This window comes from Oryza glaberrima, chromosome 3, assembly GCF_000147395.1.
Source record: "Oryza glaberrima chromosome 3, OglaRS2, whole genome shotgun sequence".
In the NCBI taxonomy this organism is placed as follows: Eukaryota; Viridiplantae; Streptophyta; class Magnoliopsida; order Poales; family Poaceae; genus Oryza; species Oryza glaberrima.
The window spans coordinates 1,316,605-1,338,923 of NC_068328.1; the positions used below are offsets into that span (position 1 = coordinate 1,316,605).

At 41.4% G+C, this 22,319-nt stretch overlaps 3 protein-coding genes and 1 non-coding gene across 4 annotated transcripts; 3 read left to right on the plus strand and 1 right to left on the minus strand.

Annotated features, from left to right (window-relative positions):
* Positions 1–4,448: 4,448 nt before the first annotated feature.
* Positions 4,449–4,520, minus strand: TRNAH-GUG (transfer RNA histidin (anticodon GUG)). The gene has a single exon. It is a non-coding gene; the product is annotated as a tRNA-His (tRNA).
* A 660-nt stretch (positions 4,521–5,180) lies between these two features.
* On the plus strand, positions 5,181–8,899 carry LOC127767153 (G-patch domain-containing protein 1). Its single transcript, XM_052292394.1, has 11 exons — positions 5,181–5,360; positions 5,810–5,894; positions 6,001–6,080; positions 6,202–6,226; positions 6,305–6,401; positions 6,486–6,552; positions 6,690–6,780; positions 7,215–7,384; positions 7,654–7,941; positions 8,030–8,146; positions 8,422–8,899. The coding sequence occupies exons 1-11, from the start codon at positions 5,283–5,285 to the stop codon at positions 8,476–8,478; spliced, it is 1,155 nt and encodes a 384-aa protein (XP_052148354.1). The 5' UTR covers positions 5,181–5,282; the 3' UTR covers positions 8,479–8,899.
* Positions 8,900–9,202: 303 nt separating this feature from the next.
* On the plus strand, positions 9,203–13,494 carry LOC127767154 (sphingoid long-chain bases kinase 2, mitochondrial). The gene is made up of 12 exons (XM_052292396.1): positions 9,203–9,453; positions 9,531–9,607; positions 9,758–9,811; positions 9,906–9,965; positions 10,070–10,147; positions 10,294–10,340; positions 10,427–10,467; positions 10,774–10,858; positions 10,937–11,051; positions 11,155–11,277; positions 11,362–11,462; positions 11,839–13,494. The coding sequence occupies exons 1-12, from the start codon at positions 9,294–9,296 to the stop codon at positions 11,966–11,968; spliced, it is 1,071 nt and encodes a 356-aa protein (XP_052148356.1). The 5' UTR covers positions 9,203–9,293; the 3' UTR covers positions 11,969–13,494.
* Positions 13,495–17,428: 3,934 nt separating this feature from the next.
* Positions 17,429–21,320, plus strand: LOC127767339 (probable serine/threonine-protein kinase At1g01540). Its single transcript, XM_052292638.1, has 7 exons — positions 17,429–18,282; positions 19,013–19,117; positions 19,209–19,331; positions 20,167–20,337; positions 20,422–20,551; positions 20,631–20,840; positions 20,935–21,320. Exons 1-7 carry the CDS (start codon positions 17,528–17,530, stop codon positions 21,031–21,033), a joined length of 1,593 nt encoding a protein of 530 aa, XP_052148598.1. The 5' UTR covers positions 17,429–17,527; the 3' UTR covers positions 21,034–21,320.
* Positions 21,321–22,319: the final 999 nt, after the last annotated feature.

Sequence of the window (22,319 nt, forward strand, 5' to 3'; positions counted from 1 at the left end):
ATGACATTGCAGGTTCAGGGCACCTGATTCGCCACGTGGCCGTCTCAACGCATCCGCGCACGCAGCTTCTGGTCAGCTATACACCGCGCCGGCGAGCCGTCCTCCGCTGCGTCGCCATCACAACGAGTTACTCCTGACCCCTGATCTCAAGCGTCGGAGTTCACCTTTCGATTGAGCGCTGGATTCTGGTCTGACTTATAAAGGTGAGACATTTTTCATCATTTTCTTATCGGGAATTGGCTGTTTATTATATATCTAAATTCTTGAAAACTATTCAAAATCTCTTTCAGCATATACTTTCATCAAGTATCCAAACCTCAAAAATTCTGAGATTTACTATCGGTTTTCGTGAAAAAACGTAAACCCTAACTGAGATCTGTATGTAGTTCATGTTCTAGCTCATCATCGTTCTGCTCCATGCATGCCATGGCCAATGCCTGCTGGGCACAATAATTTTTACCACCACACTTCTTTTAGGCATAGCTCCTTTCCTTTGTCGTTAAAAAATTGGAGAGGATAGAACATCTTTCTAAAGTACGAACTCCACCTGATCATGTTCGCTTATCCAGAATAGGAATGTGGCTGCCTGCCCTACGAACGCCGTAGGCCATGGAAGGGGTGTGTACGTGTCAGGGCAGCGTCCCGACGCGAGCGTTTGCCCGGCGAATGCTGCTGCTCGCCGCCCCACTACGTGGCCACTGGCATGTACCCACCGCACTTGCCGACGGCCACGCTTTCCTCCCGCTGCAGTCACGCTTCAGCAGCTCAGCACCTCCCACTCGTGAATTGGGCACCCCATGAAAAAGATGGAAAAAGAACCAAGCCGCTTCAACCTCAACGATCTACTATTAGGGGTTTATAAAACCGCACGATTAACACACGGTTATTATGATTACCACGCACGATAACCTTTGTAGTTTTTAAAACCACGGTATGTCTTACGGTTACCGCGCGGTAACCACCTTACCGCGGGAGTTCGGTAACCGTACTAGAAACGGTAAGGGGAACCCTATTACTTTTACTTAGAACCTTAGATGCTACTCAGATCACTATAACCACTGGGCTATATGACTATTCACGAAACCCTACTACTATCCCCCTTGATTATACTCGCAAGAAGAGACATCTAGATCTTTTACCTTCGCCCTGGTGTAGTCAAGTCTCATCGTTTCGCTACCTGCTTACCTGGTGATCGGTGGTTCGGTACAAACACGACGGAATATACGAGTGCTCTCGTGGTGCCGATGGCGACGCGCGACGAGAGGCCACCTGACGGCGACGGGAGCCTCGCCGTAGTGGGGGCGGCCGCGCCGCGGTTGCTCGCGCTCGGCGACACGTACCCGACGGGGGATTTAGGATAACTGGTTTTCGGAGGTGGACGTGGTGGTCAAACGCGCGGTGAGGTTTTTAATTGGGGGAAACTTTTGGTTGATTTGGATCTCCAAGCTGCCATAACAGTGCCACCTATTCCATTTTCGCGGTAGCCTGATAGCGTGAAGTGTGAACCCTGAAATGGACGGATGATGGAATATGGCAATATCGCATACGGAGTATGCAAATGACCGAATGTGTGTGTGCGGGTCGTCGTCCACGTTTCTCACAGTCTCACCTGTCTACGACAGCAATCGACTACTACTCCTCCGTCTTTGATTTTAATATTTTATTTGTACTATTTGATCATTTATTTTATTTAAAAAATTATACAAATATAAAAAACGAAAAGTTATGTGTTAAAGTACTTTAAATAATAAAGTAAGTCACAAATAAAATAAATAATAATTCTAAAATTTTTTAAATGAGATGAATGGTCAAAACAGTACAAGCAAATCAAAATACGTTATATTAGAGGACGGAAGAAGTACTACGGATTGATTGATGGATCGGGATGGCTTTGAGGACAAATATCTTTGCTATCTGCTTAGCTGCAGTCGATCGAGCAGTTAACTAATTGGTTTCTACTCCATGGAGTAAAAGGAAAAGGAATGAAGCATCTATTGTTCTCTGAAAATTGACAACAGCTCATACCACTAAACACGCTAAGCATGTGCAAGAAAAATAAAAGAAGAGCGGCAAAACATATACACTCTCCGTTTTAAAATATAACAACAATCTTATATGTTCAAATTCGTTGTATTAAAATATATCATATCCAGTATAAAGTTGCTATATTTTAGAAGAGATAGAGTAGCAGTACTAAAAGCGCTAAAGCATGTTTTTAGTAAAAGAAGAAGAAAAAAGCGACTCAAGTTCTCAAACTCATGCTTAACACCCTAAACATGTATAGTACCAACAGTACATGTTTTAGCGGCACCTTTGAAAAACTAGGGGCACCTTTGAAACGTATATAATATTAAAAAATAGATGAATAAAAAACACATAATTTTAACAGGATAAAAGTACGAAACAAAGTCCATTAACATAATTAATTGAGTATTAATTATTACAAAGCTTGAAAGATAACTTCATTTGACTTTTAAAGAAATTTCTATATAAAAAAGTTATTTTTAGAAAGATTATTTAGTCGTTTAGAAAACATGCTTATAGAAGACAAAGAGTTGTAATTGCTAAACGAAAAAATAAACGAGGCCGAAGTGAAGCTAAACAAGCTATGAAATTAAATAAAAGAACCAAACATGTACTAAGTAAAGCTAAACAATCTTTTTTGTTTGGCATGAAAGCTAAACAATCTAAAACATGTACTGCCAAGTAAAACAATATAGCAAAGCAAAAAAAAGAAAGTAAAGCTAAACACGCTAAAACATGAACTACCAAGTCAAAAAGCTAAACATGCACTAAGTAAAACAGGTACGAAGTAGAAGCACATTTCTTTTACCCATTCATAAAATAAATGTACTAAAAAAACCTGAACCACATGTGTTCGCTATTTAAGGTTCCCAACCAGAACCCTCCGCACGGGAAATGGAGCGGTCCATTAGCGCGTGATTAATTAAGTATTAGCTATTTTTTTAAAAAATAGATTAATTTGATTTTTTAAAGCAACTTTTGTATAAAAACTTTTTCAAAAAACGCACCGTTTAACAGTTTAAAAAGCGTGCGCGCGGAAAACGAGAGAGAGGGGTTGGAAAAGGGGTGTCCGAACACACCCTAAGTAGAAGCAACTAAACATGTACTAGCTGAGAAAAAAAAGTAGAAATCAACTAAACATGTATAAGTAAAATAATAAGCATGAAATTAATACACGTGCTAATAAGTATAAAAAAGAACAAGGTAACTAAACATGTACTAATTAAGTTAAAAAAGTACAAAGCAGCTAGACGTTGTACTACTAAATAAAATAACTAACAAACATGTAATCAATACATGTCCCAAGTAAAAAAAATGCAAAGCAACTACCCCTCTGTCAAAAAAAAAAAAGTCCAATTCTAAGGACAAATCTGGATTCTGAATACATGCAATCCAGATTTATCTCTAGAATTAATTTTTTTTGACAGAGCGATTAAACTTGTAGTAGAAAAATAAAATAAAACATGGGCCAACTAATACCACCTAAGTACTCCATCCGTCTCAAAATAAATATAGTTTTGCACTATTCATGTTCAATGTCTGTTCATCTTACTTGAATTTTTTATTAGTATTTTTATTATTATTAAATGATAAAATATGAATAGTACTTTATACGTGAGTCTTTTTTTTCATAAATTTTTCAAATAATACGGACAGACAAACGTTGGATACGAATATCCATGGCTACACTTATGTTGGAACGAATGCAGTATATACTAACTCCGCCCCGAACAAATATAAGTCTAGGTTGTTTAGCATGTATTAAGATTTGTGAAGAAAGATTATTATGCCTCGCATTAATAATAGGAAATAATTTGAATGATAAGTAAATGATGGGACAATGAAGAATATTTTATTATGACAAATGTTGTAAGAAAAATTAAATCATATAAATATAATTATTATGAGATGGAGGTAGTAATACTAGGACAATACCAAACATGTAGCAAAAAAAGGGTAAAAGTTGAAGGGTTGTTAAGGGTAGAATAGAAAAAAATAAATGATAAGTAATTGATGAGACAATTAATAATACTATATTATGAAAAATGTTGTGGGACAAATTTAAATTAAAAAATACTAGGACAAAACCATTCTTAAAAAGTAGTGGGACAAATTTAAATATAAAAAATACTAGGACAAAACCAGACTTGTTTAAAATATAAAAAATACTAGGACAAAACCATACTTAAAAAGTAGTGGGACAAATTTAAATATAAAAAATACTAGGACAAAACCAGACTTGTTTAAAATATAAAATATACTAGGACAAAACCATACTTAAAAAGTAGTGGGACAAATTTAAATATAAAAAAATACTAGGACAAAACCAGACTTGTTTAAAAAAAAATTAAAAAGTAGTGGGACAAATTTAAATATAAAAAATACTAGGACAAAACCAGACTTGTTTAAAAAAAAATTATAAGTGTGGCTGCTGGGATTCGAGCCCAGGTCTCCACGGCCACAACGTGGAATTCTCACCACTAAACTACAGCCACTTTATTAGACAAGGTTAGTTAGTCACTATATTGAATAAAATATGGTTAAAGCACAAGAACAAACTTCCAGAGCATTTTTTGCACGCAGGGGCAGCCGGTAGCTAACCGTATCTGTTTGTTATTGATCGCAGGGCAAAATTTGCAGCTTGGCATGCTGAAACAGCGATATACATTTGTCGGCCAGATCTCAGTGTTACTCTAAGTCTGAATGATAATAGACATTCGCTTCTTCAGTAATTTTCCTCCACCCTCCCATTGTCATTGTCGTGTTCTTCAAGTTCAATCTGAATTCCAATTCTCAAGCACTGATCGTTCCATGACCCCATCGGTAGGCAAAGGAGCAACAATTTCTACAGATTTTCCTTTCCAGAGAGCGATCTATAGATTTCACCTTCAATCAGGAAGGATACTGGAAGGTAGCAATAAGTGAACCGAACGGCCCAAGACAATCCATCACAAGGATGGCCCATGTGAAAGAAAACCCACCCAACTGCAAATTACTAAGGCCCAGCCTGGGCAACCAATCACCGACCTTTCCAGAGCCCACCGTATAGCAACTCCGGGCCTATACGGCCCGGCCCGTTATCGAGGCTCACCAACCCGAGCGGGAATCTCCAGGCAAAATCATCGGCTGCCTCAAAACCCCTGAGCCGTGCATCCTAGGGTTTCCCTCTCCTCCTCCCCTCTCTCCCCGTCCGGCAACGCAGCCTCACCGTTCAGGCGGCGGCGAAGGCCGCGTCGACCCCGCGCAGCGCAGGCGCCATGGCCGCCCCGGAGGCACCCTCCTGCTACGTTGGGATCGCGCGGCAGTCCGCCGCCTTCCGCCTCATGAAGCAAATGGTGCGTGATACTACCTAATTCAAAGTTTTCCTCATGCGTTGGGGCATGCAGTATGCTATTGCTAGACGTAGGTTTATGTTGGTTAACATCGGTTGATCCTGTCGGATATGGAGTCTGAAGGAGTTGCTGTTGTTGTTCCTGTTGAATTGTAACTAGCAACGTTTGTTAATGCTACGGAGTGGAATTTGGGAACTGCCGCAAACGAGTGAACTTGGCTTGGATTTTGGAAAGGAGTTGAAATTCACATTCTTCACGAGTTATGGCTGCACATAGATTGAATTTAGTGTAGTTAATATTTCTAATCGAACCAAATGAGTAACGTGAATGGAATGGTGGTTTGCACTCTAAGTTTATTTCGTCAGATTATACTGATTTTTCTGTAATTTAGATTTGTTCTCTTTTTACTGATTTTAAAGTGTAGTTAGCATTTTTTTTTCATTATGCTTTAGGGGTGGGAAGAAGGTGAAGGCCTTGGTAAAGATAAGCAAGGCATTAAGGGGCATGTTAGAGTGAAAAACAAGCAGGACACTCTTGGTATGTTTCTATATAGATCTTCTACTTTAGAAGTCTATTTGTAAGGATATATATCCTTGTTAACCACCCGTGGGCTCTCTTAAACCTAATCTGATCGTTTCTGCAGGTGTTGGTGTAGACAGTCCTCATAACAAATGGGTATATGACACCACCCAATTTGACAATATACTAAAGAAACTGAAAGTGGTATGGCGTGTAACAATTACTTTGTTTGCTCTATGTATAAATTGGTCATTATTTCAGTTCCTAATTGTTTCCTATTATCTTTTTCTTGTCATTTGATCGTTGCTCCCATCTTCTTTGGCAGCAATCCGCTACTCCTGCTATAAAAGGTACCTGACGGTGTTTGTGCGTATAGTTCTTATTTTCATCTTGTTAGGTGTTGTTTGATAACATTTTTGGTGTAGCAGAATTTGAAGATGATGTAAGCAATTCACCAGATAGTACACCAAAGGAAGCTAAACCAACAAACAATGAAGTTACCAAAGTTACCCGACCCCAAGGAAGGTTGGTTTGCTCCCATAGCTTCAGTATTTGTATTTCTGTATCTATTTTTTCTTCTCTTTACAGTTTACGCAATACTTATTTCAGATATAAGAAAAGAGAGAGGGGGAAAAGTGTGAGCGGTTATTCAGCAAAAGATCTTGAAGGCATACTTGTGAGTTGTTATTCTTATGTGTGCCTATTTCTTTCTTAGCTAATCTAGTTACTATCCATGAGCAATTTTTTTCTTGTGCACCTGTGTAAACTGTGTAACTTACTTTATTACATGCATGAAATATTGTGTTTGCACAGGTTCGCAAAAGTGATGACAATTGCAAAGTGGACCAGGAAGTTGAACCAACATGCTGTGATGAACCTGATCCCATCATCTGTCAAGATACAGGTCTGTAATTTGCATGTTTAGTTTCCCCATCATTGCTTCTTGGTCTGAGCCAGGACTGAGGTGCCAAACTTTTAGAACTAGAATGTGTACACACTGCATACAAGTCACTGAACAGCTAAATGGTAAAGCTCTGCTGATTATACTCATATACTGTTAATTTTGGTTCTCTACTAGACGAGATCTACCATGTCAGCATCTAAGTTGCTAATTGCTTACCAGAGTAAAGCACATTTTATTTGCTCTCTAATCTTTCTCTCTTCACCAATGGTTTGAATTGTGACTACCTGATTGGTTGTACTGCACATGGTCTGATGCTTGGTTTGGATTGAAATGATTCTGATAAATTTGTTACTCTAAATATGTAATCTTCTTTTGAGACCATAGACTAATATCATTGAGATTTTACTAATAGTTCATGACAACTCTCTGTTCAGTATCGCAAGCTGATGATGTGAACTGGTGGGGGCATAAATTTGGATTCAAGTCAGGCGGCTTTCTAGGAGCAAAATCGCGCAAGAACAAATCTTCTGCTACAAAAGGTACTTCAAATGTCTGCCAGACATTTGGGGAAGAAGACCAAGAAAACCTATACAATCTTGTTCAGGTTGGTATTAACAGTCTATCAGATCTCCCATAATGTCCTATAACAGGACTGTCCATTTCTTAATGTGCTTTTAGAGACTTTTTAACCACATATAAGCAACTTGCCTTTGAATTCTATATTTTTCTTACAGTTTGGCCTGAAATTGCAAAGTCAATTTAGACCTCTGTTGATTGATTATCGAACAAATCTGATGTATTTAAAAACATATAGATATAGCTGAGTTCTCAATAATATCCATTCCATCTAAATGGTCTTTGTAACTGCTGCAGGACAAAGCCACATCTGGAAAGCAGGGTCTTGGCATTAAGGGTCTGCCAATTAAAGTTGCCGGACACCGTTGGAAAGGGAACAAAACTTCTTTTGGTGATAGCGATGAGGAAAATTCAACCCAATCCAATGAATTATCAGAGTTGGAAGAAGATGGTGATGAGGAAGAATCTGCTAACGATAATGAACTAATAGACGCCAATGTGAATACTGTGAAAGAAATGTGCGTGGATGTTAAACATAAACATAAAACCAAGGTCAAGAAACTTTGCAAAACAATTCTTCGTCAGGTATGGTTGTTTAATTATCATACTCTCTGTATGTGGCTTCATGTGTTGTGCCGTAATCACAACGTTTATTTACTTGTATTATTCCCAGGCCCCAGCACAATCTATGAAATTGAAGGAACTTAAGGTAGCTGTTGAAGCACATTCAGAGTCTATGTTCTCCAACTTCTCTTGTAGGCGTGAAGCTCTATTGTTCTTAAAGAGGAAGGTACGGGTTTTCTTTTTCATTTGGCAGAGGCTTTGCGATCTTTCTCTCTTTCGTTATGGAGTAATTAGGGAGCACCTACTATAGAAGGTATGGTATGTAGTTGCATAAAGAAAAACAGATAGCAGATTTGGTTGCAATGTAACTTGTTGGGATCTTCACCATAACCATTGTATCATCAGACTCATTGAATTAGAACAGAAGCTCTATTGAGCTACATGTTGCTACTGGGCAGCGGTGTAATAGCCTTATTTAACCTTTTTCTGTCTATTTTGCAGCTCCAAGGAAGCAGAAAATTCAATATTGATGGCAAACGGGTTCAGCTTGTATCGTAAATTACGAAGCCGTTCGGGTGTGACATGAAGCCATTGTGGTCATATTAGGCTATTCGTGCTTCTGATGAGTGTACGAAAGTACGGAGCACAGTATGCTTTGCGGTATAGATGTAAGAAGTAATACCCCTCACGCATGGGGGGTCAAATTTTGCAAAACTTACGAACGGCTGAGATGCTAATTGTGTGTACACTGTTGAGCACATTTGATTTTCATCGTTCATTTCCCTACAGCAAATGTTTGGCAGCCGGTTCTGAATACCAATGCACGTCAATATTGTACCTTAGCTGGTGTATTAGCTGGTGTATCTTCAATTATTATACTTCTGTTTGGAGCGTGTGGTATATGATTGGAGCTAGTTTGTGCCAACGTTCAGAGGCGCTCTACTTTTAGAACATGTTTTTTGCACATTGATTTTGTTATTATCTGAAACCGGTGCCACCCCCTGATGATTTTGCCTGATTAATTCGTCATGCTAGTTAAAAATATATTTATTTGTTAAAAAAAAATTGTTGTATTGATATTTAAATTTACTTTCATATGGTTATAATATATGAGAAGTCAAGGTAAAAGATTAGTTTTGAAGACCGTGTCAACTTTGATCGAGATTTGTATTATATTATGGGATAGAGGGAGTAGTACTGTTTTAATTTCACCAGATATACACAAACCCTGGTAATTCTACATTTCTACTTACCTGCCACGTGGCACTTTACATTCGCATAGTCAGCTTCGTTCACAGCGGTAGGCGGCGGCCCGGCGTCTTGAGGCGATGCGCATTGGTCGGGGGAATTCGGGATAAGCAGCGAAGTCATTCATGGTCACGCCAGCGACGCCGAGGCCGTCGCGGATCCTGCCGCGAGCGTCGCACTCCCACTCCCAGCCGGCCGCCGTCGGCCTCGCGTCCGACCGCGCCGCCGCCGCCACCGTCTCCTCCCGCCGCCGCCGCAACTTCGTCTTCGTCGTCAACCCCTCCGGTACTCCCCCCTCCTCCACCCCGCTACCCTTACCCCCTATCCTATGCGCGCTCTCAACGCCCTTCACGTCGTCGCAGGCGCCAATGGCCGCACGGGCAACCAGTGGAAGCAGCTGCTCCCGCACCTCCGCACCCGCTTCGCTGACCAATGCGATGTAAGACTTTCGATTTCTCTTAGATCCCTGGATCGTAGCATCCTGAACCGGAAGCTGCAATTGCTGTATGAGACCATATTTGGGATCAGATCCCCATGCTAATTTGGGGGCTCTACGGAATGTTCTGATTTGTTGGTATTGCGTGATCAGATTTGTGAGTGCATCACCTCGGCCCCGTTCGACGCCATAGATATCACGAGGGAGGTGTGTATGGGCTTCCTATAGCTGCCAGTATCCAATTGCTAATTTCCCCTTTTGGTTTTCTTGTTACAATGTGTGTATGATGATGATGATGTAGGCTGTAAAGGATGGGGCTGATGCCGTGATTGCTGTTGGTGGTGATGGAACACTTCATGAGGTATTATTTGTGTTGACTTTTGCAATATGGATACAACCTTTGTACTAAATTTGTCCAGAAACTTGATATTCAAATACGGTAATATTTGTGGATGGAATGTGCAGGTCGTCAATGGCTTCTTCTGTAAGGGAAGTCCTGTCCATGCTCTTGATCAAGGACCTGATCATTCCACAGCGCTTGGTGTGAGTGTACTTAGTTTCTAGCTATTCTATCCAATCAGATCACCCTTCTAGCCTCTTAAATTAAGCATTAGACTATTCTGAACTGAAATGTTTGTTTATGCACTGGAATTTGTTCGGTAGTGAAGCGGATTGTTTTTCTCTGACAGCTCATTCCACTTGGAACTGGTTCAGACTTTGCAAGGACATTTGGCTGGTATATTTCTCCAGCATAATCTACATATGGTGTTTAGATAACCTCTACTTTCACTGGACTGATGTTTCTTTCTTTTGTGCAACCAGGACAAATGATCCTCATGAGGCGATTGATCGAATTGTGAGAGGTTCCTTCTTTGATTCTTCTTTTATAGTGTGTGCTGTCAGTCCATACTCGTGGTCTCATAGTGGTCATTCATCTCCTGGTATATGTATATGAATGCACAGTAACATTATTAAAGTACCAGTTGTCATATGACTAGCCAGGTGATTGGGTTTGTCTTAAAAGATTTGAAATAAAGTTTTTGGAAGCATAACAATGAAATTGCTATTATAAACTGGCCATCTTCATGAAAATATACAAAAACTAGATTTATGTCTACTACGAATTCGCAATCATAACATATGAGGCTCACAGGTGCATATTTTTGCAGGAGTCAAATCAAAACTAGATATAGGTATGATGGAAGGCCCAGATGGAAACCCACATTATTTTGTTAATGTTGCTGATATCCATTTGTAAGTCAAGCATGGCTCATTTGACCTGTGAAATTCAATGGATGGTTTGAAAAGGAAAAAATTGCTCTGCACCTGCAGGAGTGCTAAGGCGGGTTATTTTTCTTCTATGTACAAGAGATTTGGCAACGTATGCTATGTTTTTGGAGCGCTCAGAGCCTTTTGGGGACATAGTAATCGAGATCTTAGAATAAAGGTTTGCATCGCACTGGTTTTAGAAGGAAGCTTAGTTGCAATCTTACTGATTTTTTCGTCATTATCAGTCCCACACCTCTTGAATTTACTAGTGCATATAATAGGTAAATGGTGGAGAATGGAAAACCATTCGTAAAGTCACTGCACTATGCATAGGAAATGCCAAATACTTCGGCGGTGGTATGAAGATCACTCCAACAGCTGATCCTTTCGGGGGTGACCTTGAGGTGCCTAAAAAGTCATTTTTCTTTATAGTTTTGAGTAAGCATTAAGAAAAGTTAGCCTTTGTTAATTTATGTGTCATTTCATAGGTCGTTATTCTTCAAGATTTCAAATGGCATGATTTCCTGCTCAAGCTTCATAGATTGTATGGAGGAACTCATCTATCAGTGACTGGTGTGTCATCGATAAGGTAAGGGGACTCCGCTAATGAATCTTAGTGTTGCTCTACTTACTTTAAACAATGCTGAGTTAAGGGTTGTACTTCTGGTTGGTTTCATCCAATAACCCTTCAGTTGTTATTTGGCATATAGGTCAGATCTCCGGACAGATTAATCTTGTTAGCATCATCACTGGTAGTTTTGCTATGACATGATGGCAATCAAAATTGTTGAGGAATATTTATTCGAGCTCTATGCCTCTATTGCTTTCCTCCTGATATGTGTCTCATTAGTTCTAAAACAGGATTCAATGTTTGTTAAGCCTTCTCAAAATAGCTAACATCACTATTAGGCTGTTTAACTGGGTATTCTATTTGGGGTCACTAAGTGACAATATTTTTGTCGCAGAGTTCAGTCGATTGAAGTAGCAGAAAAGGAAGTTAGTGCTGACATCTTTGTGCAATCTGATGGGGAGCATTTTGGTTTTCTTCCAACCAAATTTTCAGTTCTTCCCGGTGCAGTTGATTTCTTCTGCTAGATTAGTATGCTTCTTCCTGTGGGATACAAAGGTTTCTTAATCCTTGTCAAGTCACTACGTGTACTTTGAACTAGCTGTGTTATTTTGAAGTGATATCGTAATTGAATAGTTACATTCATTTTCTGGCAATACATGGGATAAAATCTGTTGTCACCCGCCATGTAATGACTATAATTATATGCAACATTTGCTAATCAAACTACCATAAAAATTTGGTGGTGACGGTGTACTATGAACTGTTTGAATTATACTGGACCAAACTGGCATCAATGTAAATGACACAATGACTTTTAGGCTTGTACCCTGTGTAATTTATACTTTTGCCTTTTGCTCAACAACAGAAGGACATAGTTAGCTGCAGTTTCAATACAAAATTTATTTACCTTCAGCTTCCAACTTCGAAGTTACTATTCTTACTCATAGTACCTTATGAATCAGTCACACGATGTACTCCTATATGAGACTGATGCTGCTAGAATTCACCACCCAACGTTTTCTCAAGAGTAAATTGCACTTTACACTGGTAAAACGCACCTATTTTTGCTTTGTACTAATTTTAGCACATACTTTCAGTTTTTATCAGTTGTACTCCCTCCGTCTCAATAAAAAGTGCACTTAGTATTGGGTGTGATTTTTTATAGAACACTTATATGAAATGTCACATCCGATCTTAGGTGCACTTATATTAGGACGGAGAGAATATTGAAATAAGTTTCACTTTATGTTAGGATACATCATCAAACCTATAGAAAATTCACTAACTTATATAAAATTTGAATAAAACTTTGTGAAACATGTTCTAAATTTGAATGGGTCCATAAATTCCACTTGTGTTTTATAAGATTTTCTTTCAATTATGTGCTGCAATCTAGAATAATATACCTGCATGGAAGTCAAAATATGTACTAAAGCTGGTGCAAAGCCAAACAAAGATATGCTCTACCCAATGCTATGTACTTCCTCCGTCCCAAAATGTAAAGAGTTTTGGTTGAATGAGACATGTCATAATACTACGAGTCTTAACAGTAGTCTTACGAATTAGGATGTATCTCATCCAACTAAAACTTCTTGTATTTTGGGATTGGAGGAGTACAATATACTCTTCTCTTAATTTGTTTGGTTCATCTATTATTTTTTAATGGGTATAGTATTTTGTTAGGGGGAGTACTAATCAATTACACGGCCGTACCTGTGATTATGAAGTCGATTTAAAATTTCTTTCTTGTGAAGTGATTCTCAAGCAGAGTATTTGCTGTTTGTTCCTTCCATACGTAAGGAATAATTTCTGTTGCTTGAAAATTTAAATGGCCATTGAGATACTCCTAGAAAGTACCCTGTCCCCTGATGCTGCGGCACCAGACTTTAACCCTGTCTATGACTTGACTTTATTCTCATAATCTGCTATGTTCTCCTGTAGCCCTGTCGCTTGACCATGACGACGTCATACTTATACGTTCTGACCTTGTAAAACTTGTACTCCCTCCGACAAAAAAAAAAAAAAGACAAATCCTAGGTTTCCGTGTCCAATTTTGACTGTCCGTCTTACATGAAATTTTTTTATAATTCGTATTTTCATTGTTGTTAGATGATAAAACATGATTAATATTTTATGCGTGACTTGTCTTTTTAATTTTTTTCATAATTTTTTCAAATAAGACGGATGGTCAAACGTTGGACACGGAAACCAGGGTTTGTTTTTTTTTTAGGACGGAGGGAGTACTTCCTCCGTCCCAAAATAAGTGCAGCCATGGTTTTCCGCGTCCAACTTTGACCGTTCGTCTTATCTGAAAATTTTTTGAAAAAAATTGAAAACATAAGCCACGAGTAAAGTACTATTCTTGTTTTATCATCTCATAACAAAAAAATGTTAATTATAAAAAAATTTTAAATAAGACGAACGATCAAAGTTGGTCGCGAAAACTTATTGCTGTACTTATTTTGGGACGAAGGTAGTAGTACTTACAGCAGCTTTGGTCATAAACAGCGTGAAAAGAAAGTGTGTTCCTTCTCCGCTGCCGCCTGGGCAAAGAAGACGAAAATAATGGTAGAAACTGGAAAAAGGAAGGAAGGCTTGTCCAAAGCATAATCCAATAATCCTACGTCGTGACAGGTACGGTATCCGTTTTTTCCCCGTACGTCCTTCCCATGTGATGCGTCAACAGTTAAAAAATTGCCCTCTTTTGCTCGGCTCATCCGCGCGCCGCGCGCGTCTCGGCCAACATTGGCAAACACGCGACGCAGCCACCGTTCCGTCCCCGCATCCTCCTGCGTCTCCTCGTGCTCGTGCGGCTCTCGCGCTCGCTGCGCGCCTGCGCCGAATCGAGCGAACGCCGCAGCCGCAGGTTGCAGCGCGCGCGCGCACGTCGTGTGCCCGTGGCTGCGTGCCGCGAGTCGCGACGCCATGCTAAAAAGAAAAAAAATATCACCGGACGCATCGCGTCGTATCGGGCGGAGCACACGAGTCATGGACCTGTACGACGTCGTGGGGGCGTGAGTTTTACTCGTCCTCATGTCATGTCGTCCGCGAGAAGCAAAAGGAATTTACGCGCGCGCTCGTGGGTCGGGTCGTGGAACGTGAACGGCTTGTACGTCGGGGTATATGGGGACAAAATGGCCTTCTGTTGCGTTGCTACACCCCGTGGTTGGCGTTGCACGTAAGGCATCCGATCGAGCAGCCGGAGCGAGCCGGGGTCCGGGGGTCTGATTGTGTGAACGAATCAGTGATCGCCTGAATGGTGATCGGAGCATATATGCTTTGGCTGGCCCGGCGTGATGATTACTGCGTAGCACAGTAGCAGGACGCACTGGAACAGTACTAGTAAGAAGGCCATGATTATTATCGTGATTAGAGTACACAGCCTCGTAATTGCACATACGCAACGGAGGCGCTGCCAGGTGTCGTGTACCATTCTTTTGGTATTAGACTTGCCATGACTATCGTGTGAATGCCTGAATGGCAATTCCGAGCCGTAGCTTGCGTACATCTTAAAGAAACCCACTCATCGCGATGACGCTATCAGCCACATGAACATCACCAGCCAGACTGTATCCTCAGGGAGCCCGGCCGCCAATTGAGAAAATCTGCAAATGGGTACGACTGCTAATTACTACTATGATTTAATAACACAATAGTAGAACAGTGTGAAGGTGATACTACCAAATATTCGAAGCCATCTCTCTCTATCTCTCCACGAGTCCATGTCAAATGGAGAAGGAAAAGGGTGGAGCTCTTTTTTGCTTGGCCCTGCATGCGTCTGCGTCAGAGCGCGCACGACCAGCACACACACCCCCACATTCCGTTGGTGCAGTGCAGTGCGGTGCGCGCGGCTCAACTTTGAAAGCGGACGGCCGACTGACTGACGGCTCGACGTCGCCGTGCCGCCGAGCTGTCACGCAGCTAGCTGACAGCCAATGCTAATCTTGGAAGCGCACGTCACCTAACTCCTCTCCAGAATCCAAATCACAAGGGGCCCCGGCACACACAAGTTTGCAACGAGGTGGTGGTCCTCACTCCTGACCGTCTGTCCTAGTAATGCAAGGGGAAATTATCCTCTGATTGTTGATTTGTCTCCACATATTAGGCCCCGTTTAGTTCCCAAAATTTTTCCCCAAAAACATCGGATCGAATCTTTAGACATATACATGAAGCATTAAATATAGATAAAAAGAAAAACTAATGAGAAAATCGCGAGACGAATCTTTTAAGCCTAATTAGTCCGTGATTAGCCATAAGTGCTACAGTAACCACATGTGCTAATGACGGCTTAATTAGTCTCAGAAGATTCATCTCGCGGTTTCCAGACGAGTTCTGAAATTAGTTTTTTTATTCGTGTCTAAAAACCATTTCCGACATCCGGTCAAACGTTTGATGTGACACTAAAAAATTCCCTTTTCCCTAGCTAAACACACCCTTAGTCACTTTCGGATACTAATGAAGAGCTACGGCCTGAACAAAACGCATAATTTCCAGTCTTATCCTCTATTCAACTCCTCATTGTATTAATTGCTGCTCCCTTCGTTTGAAGTTAAAATAATTATAGCTATATATTATTCAGATAAAAATAACTATATTTTAGAATATTTTAGAACAGAGAAAGTAGAAAGGAGCTCTCACGTTTAGCCATACCATCTAGTAACTATGTCAACCAATAGATCATACTTCCTCCGTATTAGCCATTAAACTGATGAGTATCGGTAAAGAAGTTATAAAATCTCATTACAATGCGTGGGATGCGCGATATAGTTATTACTATATTTTAACTCAGTGTTGTGGAAGATTAAGGGCGGTTGCGCAATTGTCATGTATCTCGTGTACTGTCAATCATAAGTTTCAATTCATCTATACCCCTTTAAAAGTCTTTAATATTGGTTGCAAAGAATTTGCCCTCTTACCATTGCTTTTGTAGTTTTTAGAAATTGCATCATTATGTTTTTCATGACAATTGCTCTATCCATATTTGAATATATGAGATTATTCGGTTATATCTTTTGAAAATTTAACCGTCAATAGCTCTAAAAACAGTTAGTTTGAAACACATAACAATCATATGGGAACATTTTTATTTATATGTAGTTTTACAATATAATAATTTTGTTACTTCCTCAATCCCAAAATATAGCTATCTATTACTCTAGGAGTACAACTATGGATCAGGACAACTTGGTAGCTATGAGCCCCATTGGTTGTCCTAATAAATCAAAACTAAAGCCAGAACTTGAATTTTTAAGTTGAATTTAAGATATTTTCAATGTAGTTTTTTATATTGGGTTTTAAGTCGCTAATAACACATATATAAAAGTGTTACCTATAAATTAATTTTCATTCTCTAATAAACTGTTTTTGGCTTATTATGATATATGTGCAATCGATGAGGTCTTATATTTTGGGACGGAGTATTTAAATAGAAAACAATAGGTCAAATAAGTCTCGGTAGCACCTGAGGTACGGGGTTCGATTCCCCACGGGAATGAATTTTTCAGGATTTAACGGTATTGTGCTTTCAGTGGTAGGCGACGTACCTGTCGACAGCGAGACGCCTGTGGTGACTTCGTTAATCCTAATGGATTTGCCGGCCCAGTCTTCGGAGATGCTCATAGGGGTAGGGTTTGCGTGCGTTTATAGAGGTGAGTGCATGTGCGTTGTGAGTGTCTGTGTTCTACTGTGTAATTTTTTTTTTAAAAAGAAAAGATAGATATGGTTTACATGCACTCTTGCTCAGAGATTGAATTTCAGTGGTGCTGTAGACCTGTGGTGCACACCATATCCAAATTACCATCGTCCCTCCTACAGCACTACTCCTTTCTTAGCTCACTGTCGGTGGGTCCACATGACAAACTGGGCCCACCTGTCATACGAGCGTCTCAAATCGGTAACAACAAACTCGCTAGCCTCACCACCTCAAAACTCAAAAGCTACCCAGAACGCTCCCCACGCCGCTCTCTCGTCGTCAAGTCGCATGCCTATGTAAAGCAGAGCGACCAAAGAATCCAAGGAGGCCAAAGCGCTCTCTCTCTCTCTCTCTCTCTCTCTCTCTGCTTCATCAGCTCCCCGTGGCGGCGATGGCGGCTCAGAGGAGGCTGCTCGCCGAGGCGCCTCCGCACCAGCCGCACCCCTCGCGGCACCAGCAGGGCGCGCCGTCGTCGGTGTGGAGCGCCGGGTACCTCAACGGGTGGCTGTCGCAGCGCACGGCGGTGTTCGGGCTCCGCCTCTGGGTGCTCATCGGCATCGCCGTCGGCGCCGCCATCGTGCTCGTCCTGGTCCTCGTCTTCGTCTGCCTCTCCCGCCGGCGCCGGCGCCGCGATGACCTCGCATCCAATCTGTACCCGGCCGACACCAAGATTCTCAAGCAGCATCTCCAGCAGCCCACGCCGCCGAAGGACATACAGGAGATCGTTCGCCGGCAGCAGCGGCAGCAGCAGACGCCGACGCCGACACCGCCGCAGCCGCCTCCACCGGCGGCGCAACATGGGGTGCAGCTCGCCAAAGCAGAGACTCCGCCGCCGCCGCAGCGGACGCAGCCGCCGGTGCTACCGGCGGGATCCACGCGGTCGACGGCGGCCAGCGGCATGTCGGCCACGACGAGCGGCGGGAGCGAGCGGGACGGCGCCACGCCGAGGAGCACGGCGAGCGGCTCGGCTGGGCCGGAGGTGTCGCACCTCGGGTGGGGCCATTGGTTCACTCTCCGGGAGCTCGAGGAGGCAACCGACGGGCTCGCGGAGGAGAATGTGATCGGGGAAGGCGGCTACGGGATTGTTTACAAGGGCACGCTGCAGAATTCCGCCATGGTCGCCGTCAAGAATCTACTCAATAATAGGTACTAATCCTGTGCCTTCTCTTGGAGCTTTTCGATTTGATTTGGACATCTCCAGCCTTTCCATCCTTGTATAGCCTAGAATTCGTCCTTGGGTGAGTAGAAAGGATGGAGAATATAGTTAGGAATACCCATTTTTATTTTTTATTTTTTAAAGAAATCAATTTTCCCTTTCTGTTTAAACTGGGGTGTGTGATTTCGTTTGTTCGTAAAAATGCCACTGATTTCGTCTGTTTAACCGTGTTTGTGTTCTTGTTCATCGGTTTCTTTGGCTGTTTGCTCCGGTTGTATTCTTGTTCATCGAATTGATACGCAGATCTCTAATCTTATCTTCTTCTGCGATAATGGGTTGTTGGATATGATCAGTCTGATGGACCAGGAAGTGAGCTGTCAAAAACTGTGAATTTCCATTTGAAGAAGGGAAAGATCCTTTTTTTTTTCTAGTGTATTTGATCGGATTTTTTGTGCATAGAGGTGCAACTTGTTTCAGTTTATTCATGAAGCAGTGGTCTGCTGGTGAACGGTTGGGTCGTGGGGCTCAAGAAGTTTCAAATTGCTGTCATCATTTACCTCTTCTGTGCGCCCATCTCCATTCCCCATTCGCCTCGATATCTGTGACGCAATTTAATCCTACACGGCTTTCTAGGGACTGGATTACCGTTTCATTTTCTCACACATTTTCTTGTTCTGTTTTATGACAACAAAAAATCAAATTGTTTTCATGCTTTGCCAGGGGCCAGGCTGAGAAGGAGTTCAAGGTGGAGGTTGAAGCGATCGGGCGTGTTCGGCATAAGAATCTCGTTAGATTGCTCGGCTACTGTGTAGAGGGCGCTTATAGGTACAATGAAATCTCTTCATCAATTTTGTGCATTATTATTCCCTCTCTGATTAATGGATGTTTTACTCACATTGCCGTTTTGGTTGAACAGGATGCTCGTGTATGAGTATGTAGACAACGGCAATCTTGATCAATGGCTTCATGGTGATGTAGGGGAAGTGAGCCCACTAACTTGGGAAGTCAGGATGAACATAATTCTTGGAACTGCTAAAGGGTAATTCTTCTCTCACTGTTGCACGCCAATTTTGCCAAAGTGGGTACCTTGAACAGTGTTATATTGGTATGCCTTGCCTGATTCTGTTTAATACTTCGACATTAAAGATTATGAATATTATGGGCAAATATAGGTCATGATCATTCAGATTTTAGAAGACAGGTGCTAGCTGGCATGGGAGGCTTGTTTTGTTGTGAGACATGCATCTTAGTTAGGATAGTAGAGTCTAATTCTGGTGAAATTGATTGTCGTAGGAATTCAGGTGCTTTACTCAAGTTTGTTAGGTTGTGTTCCTTAGCATGCACATATTCCCAAAGACAGCTGATTCTAACCCATGTTTAGCAGATACGAAAAAAAAAACATGTTTTTTTCTTTGTTAGCATTAGGCATCATTTGGTTGTTCAGAAAACAATTAGAATTTCATGTGCATTTAAATAGTACAAACGCCAAAGTAAAGGTGTCGAATTTCTTGGACATTGCATGTGCTCATCTTGCATTCGTCCTTTAATTGCTTTCCTGTTGCCAGCTTGCTTTATTTTAATCAAAGCACCCAGTCTGAGATTGTTTTGATTCGCTCTATAGAGATTTAAGATACTGCATGTAAATAACTAAATACTTACCTTGCACATGCGTTCGGACTAGAACATTGTGACCCTGTTTGACAGTTAAAATCTAGATTAAAGCATCATGTGCATTGATAAGCACTCTACCGATAATATTCTTTGCCTGAAAGCAATATTGTCAGTGGCTTGCTTAAACAACATCAACAGTTCTTTTAAAAGATGGGTTTGATAGGGAAACACATGAATACTGACACCCAACTTCTGCTCTCTAGGCTGGCCTATCTTCATGAGGGGCTGGAACCGAAGGTTGTCCATCGTGACATCAAATCTAGCAATATCCTTCTTGACCAGCAATGGAATGCTAAAGTGTCAGATTTTGGTCTTGCGAAGCTATTGTGCTCAGAGAGAAGTTATGTTACTACCCGTGTTATGGGAACCTTTGGGTTAGTATTGACAATCCACACACAACCTTTACTGTACATAAAAGTTAGTACATCTTATCATGACTGAAATTGGCTATGTTGCAGTTACGTGGCACCTGAATACGCCAGCACGGGGATGTTAAATGAGAGGAGCGATGTTTATAGCTTTGGAGTACTTATAATGGAGATTATAACGGGTAGATCACCAGTAGATTACACCAGGGCACCTGGAGAGGTCAGTATCCTACCTATTCTTTCATGAATCTCTTCCAGGATCGTTGGCATCTGATGGAGCTAAATTGTCTTCTTTTCAGGTGAACTTGGTTGAATGGCTGAAGACCATGGTTGCTGAGAGGAAAGCAGAGGAGGTAGTAGACCCCAAGCTGCCCGAGAAGCCTTCTCCCAAAGCACTGAAACGGGCACTTCTGGTCGCCCTTCGCTGCGTCGATCCTGATGGCCACAAGAGGCCTAAAATGGGACATGTAATTCACATGCTCGAAATGGATGACCTACTATGCCGCGATGTATGTTCTACTCACTTATGAACCTTTTTGATTTCTTCCATTTACTAAACAGTATAGTTAACTCATTTTCTGATTGCAATTGTTCATCATACAGGATAAGAAACCCGGAAGAGATGCGCCTCAGACATCGGACAGACACAGCTCAAGGGATGGCGGGAACTTCAGCAAGCGTGAGAACCAACGGTACAGATGACAACAGCCCAGCACTACAGTTGAACATGAGTTTGTATGGATTGCCATTAGGGATTGCCAATATTAACCATGTTGTCATTACATAATTTTTTCCCCTCTCGTTGGATCTCATAACCAGCTCTCCTTGCTCTTTTGACTGTATTATACTCGAGCATCATTCTATGACACTTGACACTTATAAACTACACAAGTGTAGGGTGGTGTTGTGACTGAGACTGACTATGCCCCAGCTAATGCTTACAGTGTTAATGTGATTCTACCTAATGCAAGTACAGTTGTCTGCTCTAATGCATCTTTTACCAGTCCACTCCTGATACCAGCTGCCTGCTTTACTGCACTGGGAGAAGTAATGCTTTCTTCTTGTAGCCTAATGGTTGGTGCCTGCTTGCACATGATGTCACATGACCATTTTCTGCATCTCATCTCATCTCACACTTCCATCCTGCATCTAACCCTTTGTTTATGATCGCCATTAGTAGTTGGCTGCAGAGCTTGGGACTTGTATATTCTGCTGGCAAATGCTTTTGTCCACTATACTGCATCTGGTGATCAGCTGCACAGCATTTGCGCCAGTTCTTGTCGCTTCGCCTTGTCTTGATCTAAATACTAATCTTCGTTTCCATGTTCAGTTGCTGTGACTTTTTCGTACTAGTATATTCATTAGTTCTTTTTTACAGCCAACCAGCTCTGGATCTTGTGCTAATAAACAGGTGATGATCCTACCATCACGTGAATACGTGATCGAACAACTACTGTGCAATCACCATGTATGCAATGAATGGTCAAGTACTAACATGATACCATGCCACAAATTAGTTTGACCATGCTGATTCATTTATTTGACACTGTACAGTCTGTACTACTGAAGTGGAATAGCATGAGAGAAGTTGCTTTCATTTTTCAACGGTTAGCTTGGAGCTACTGTGCCCTGGAAATGTTCAGAGATGGATTCTTCCATTAGAAAAAGGTTGAGTTATGACTTGTGAGTTGAGAGAGTAGTGCAGGACACAGCACACTAGTGGCCAAAAAAACGGCTTGGAGGATTCATGAACCGATGGCAGAAAAAAACAAGAGGAAAAAAAAGCACAGCGAAAGGTTATCCGGCACAGGCTGCCGCAAATACTAAATCTTGTTGGACAGAGACATTTTTGGGTGATATCTGACGCGTTCTTCACCCTTTCCCCACTTTATTCGATAGAATAATTGAATAAACATTCACCTATCTTGATAATGCTTAATGCCTTAGTCTAATTATTGCACAAAGTCTCTCAACAACCTGAAAGACGC

What these genes read in the sequence shown, in the direction of transcription:
- LOC127767339 (XM_052292638.1), top strand. Translation starts at nt 17,528, where the DNA reads ATGGCGGCTCAGAGGAGGCTGCTCGCCGAGGCGCCTCCGCACCAGCCG. An exon ending in AAGAATCTACTCAATAATAG is followed by an intron (nt 18,283 to 19,012) that starts GTACTAATCCTG and finishes ATGCTTTGCCAG; the next exon opens with GGGCCAGGCTGAGAAGGAGT. An exon ending in ATTCTTGGAACTGCTAAAGG is followed by an intron (nt 19,332 to 20,166) that starts GTAATTCTTCTC and finishes TCTGCTCTCTAG; the next exon opens with GCTGGCCTATCTTCATGAGG.
- LOC127767153 (XM_052292394.1), top strand. Translation starts at nt 5,283, where the DNA reads ATGGCCGCCCCGGAGGCACCCTCCTGCTACGTTGGGATCGCGCGGCAG. An exon ending in TACTAAAGAAACTGAAAGTG is followed by an intron (nt 6,081 to 6,201) that starts GTATGGCGTGTA and finishes CTTCTTTGGCAG; the next exon opens with CAATCCGCTACTCCTGCTAT. An exon ending in GTTACCCGACCCCAAGGAAG is followed by an intron (nt 6,402 to 6,485) that starts GTTGGTTTGCTC and finishes TACTTATTTCAG; the next exon opens with ATATAAGAAAAGAGAGAGGG.
- LOC127767154 (XM_052292396.1), top strand. Translation starts at nt 9,294, where the DNA reads ATGGTCACGCCAGCGACGCCGAGGCCGTCGCGGATCCTGCCGCGAGCG. An exon ending in ATCGAGATCTTAGAATAAAG is followed by an intron (nt 11,052 to 11,154) that starts GTTTGCATCGCA and finishes TGCATATAATAG; the next exon opens with GTAAATGGTGGAGAATGGAA. An exon ending in ACTGGTGTGTCATCGATAAG is followed by an intron (nt 11,463 to 11,838) that starts GTAAGGGGACTC and finishes TTTTTGTCGCAG; the next exon opens with AGTTCAGTCGATTGAAGTAG.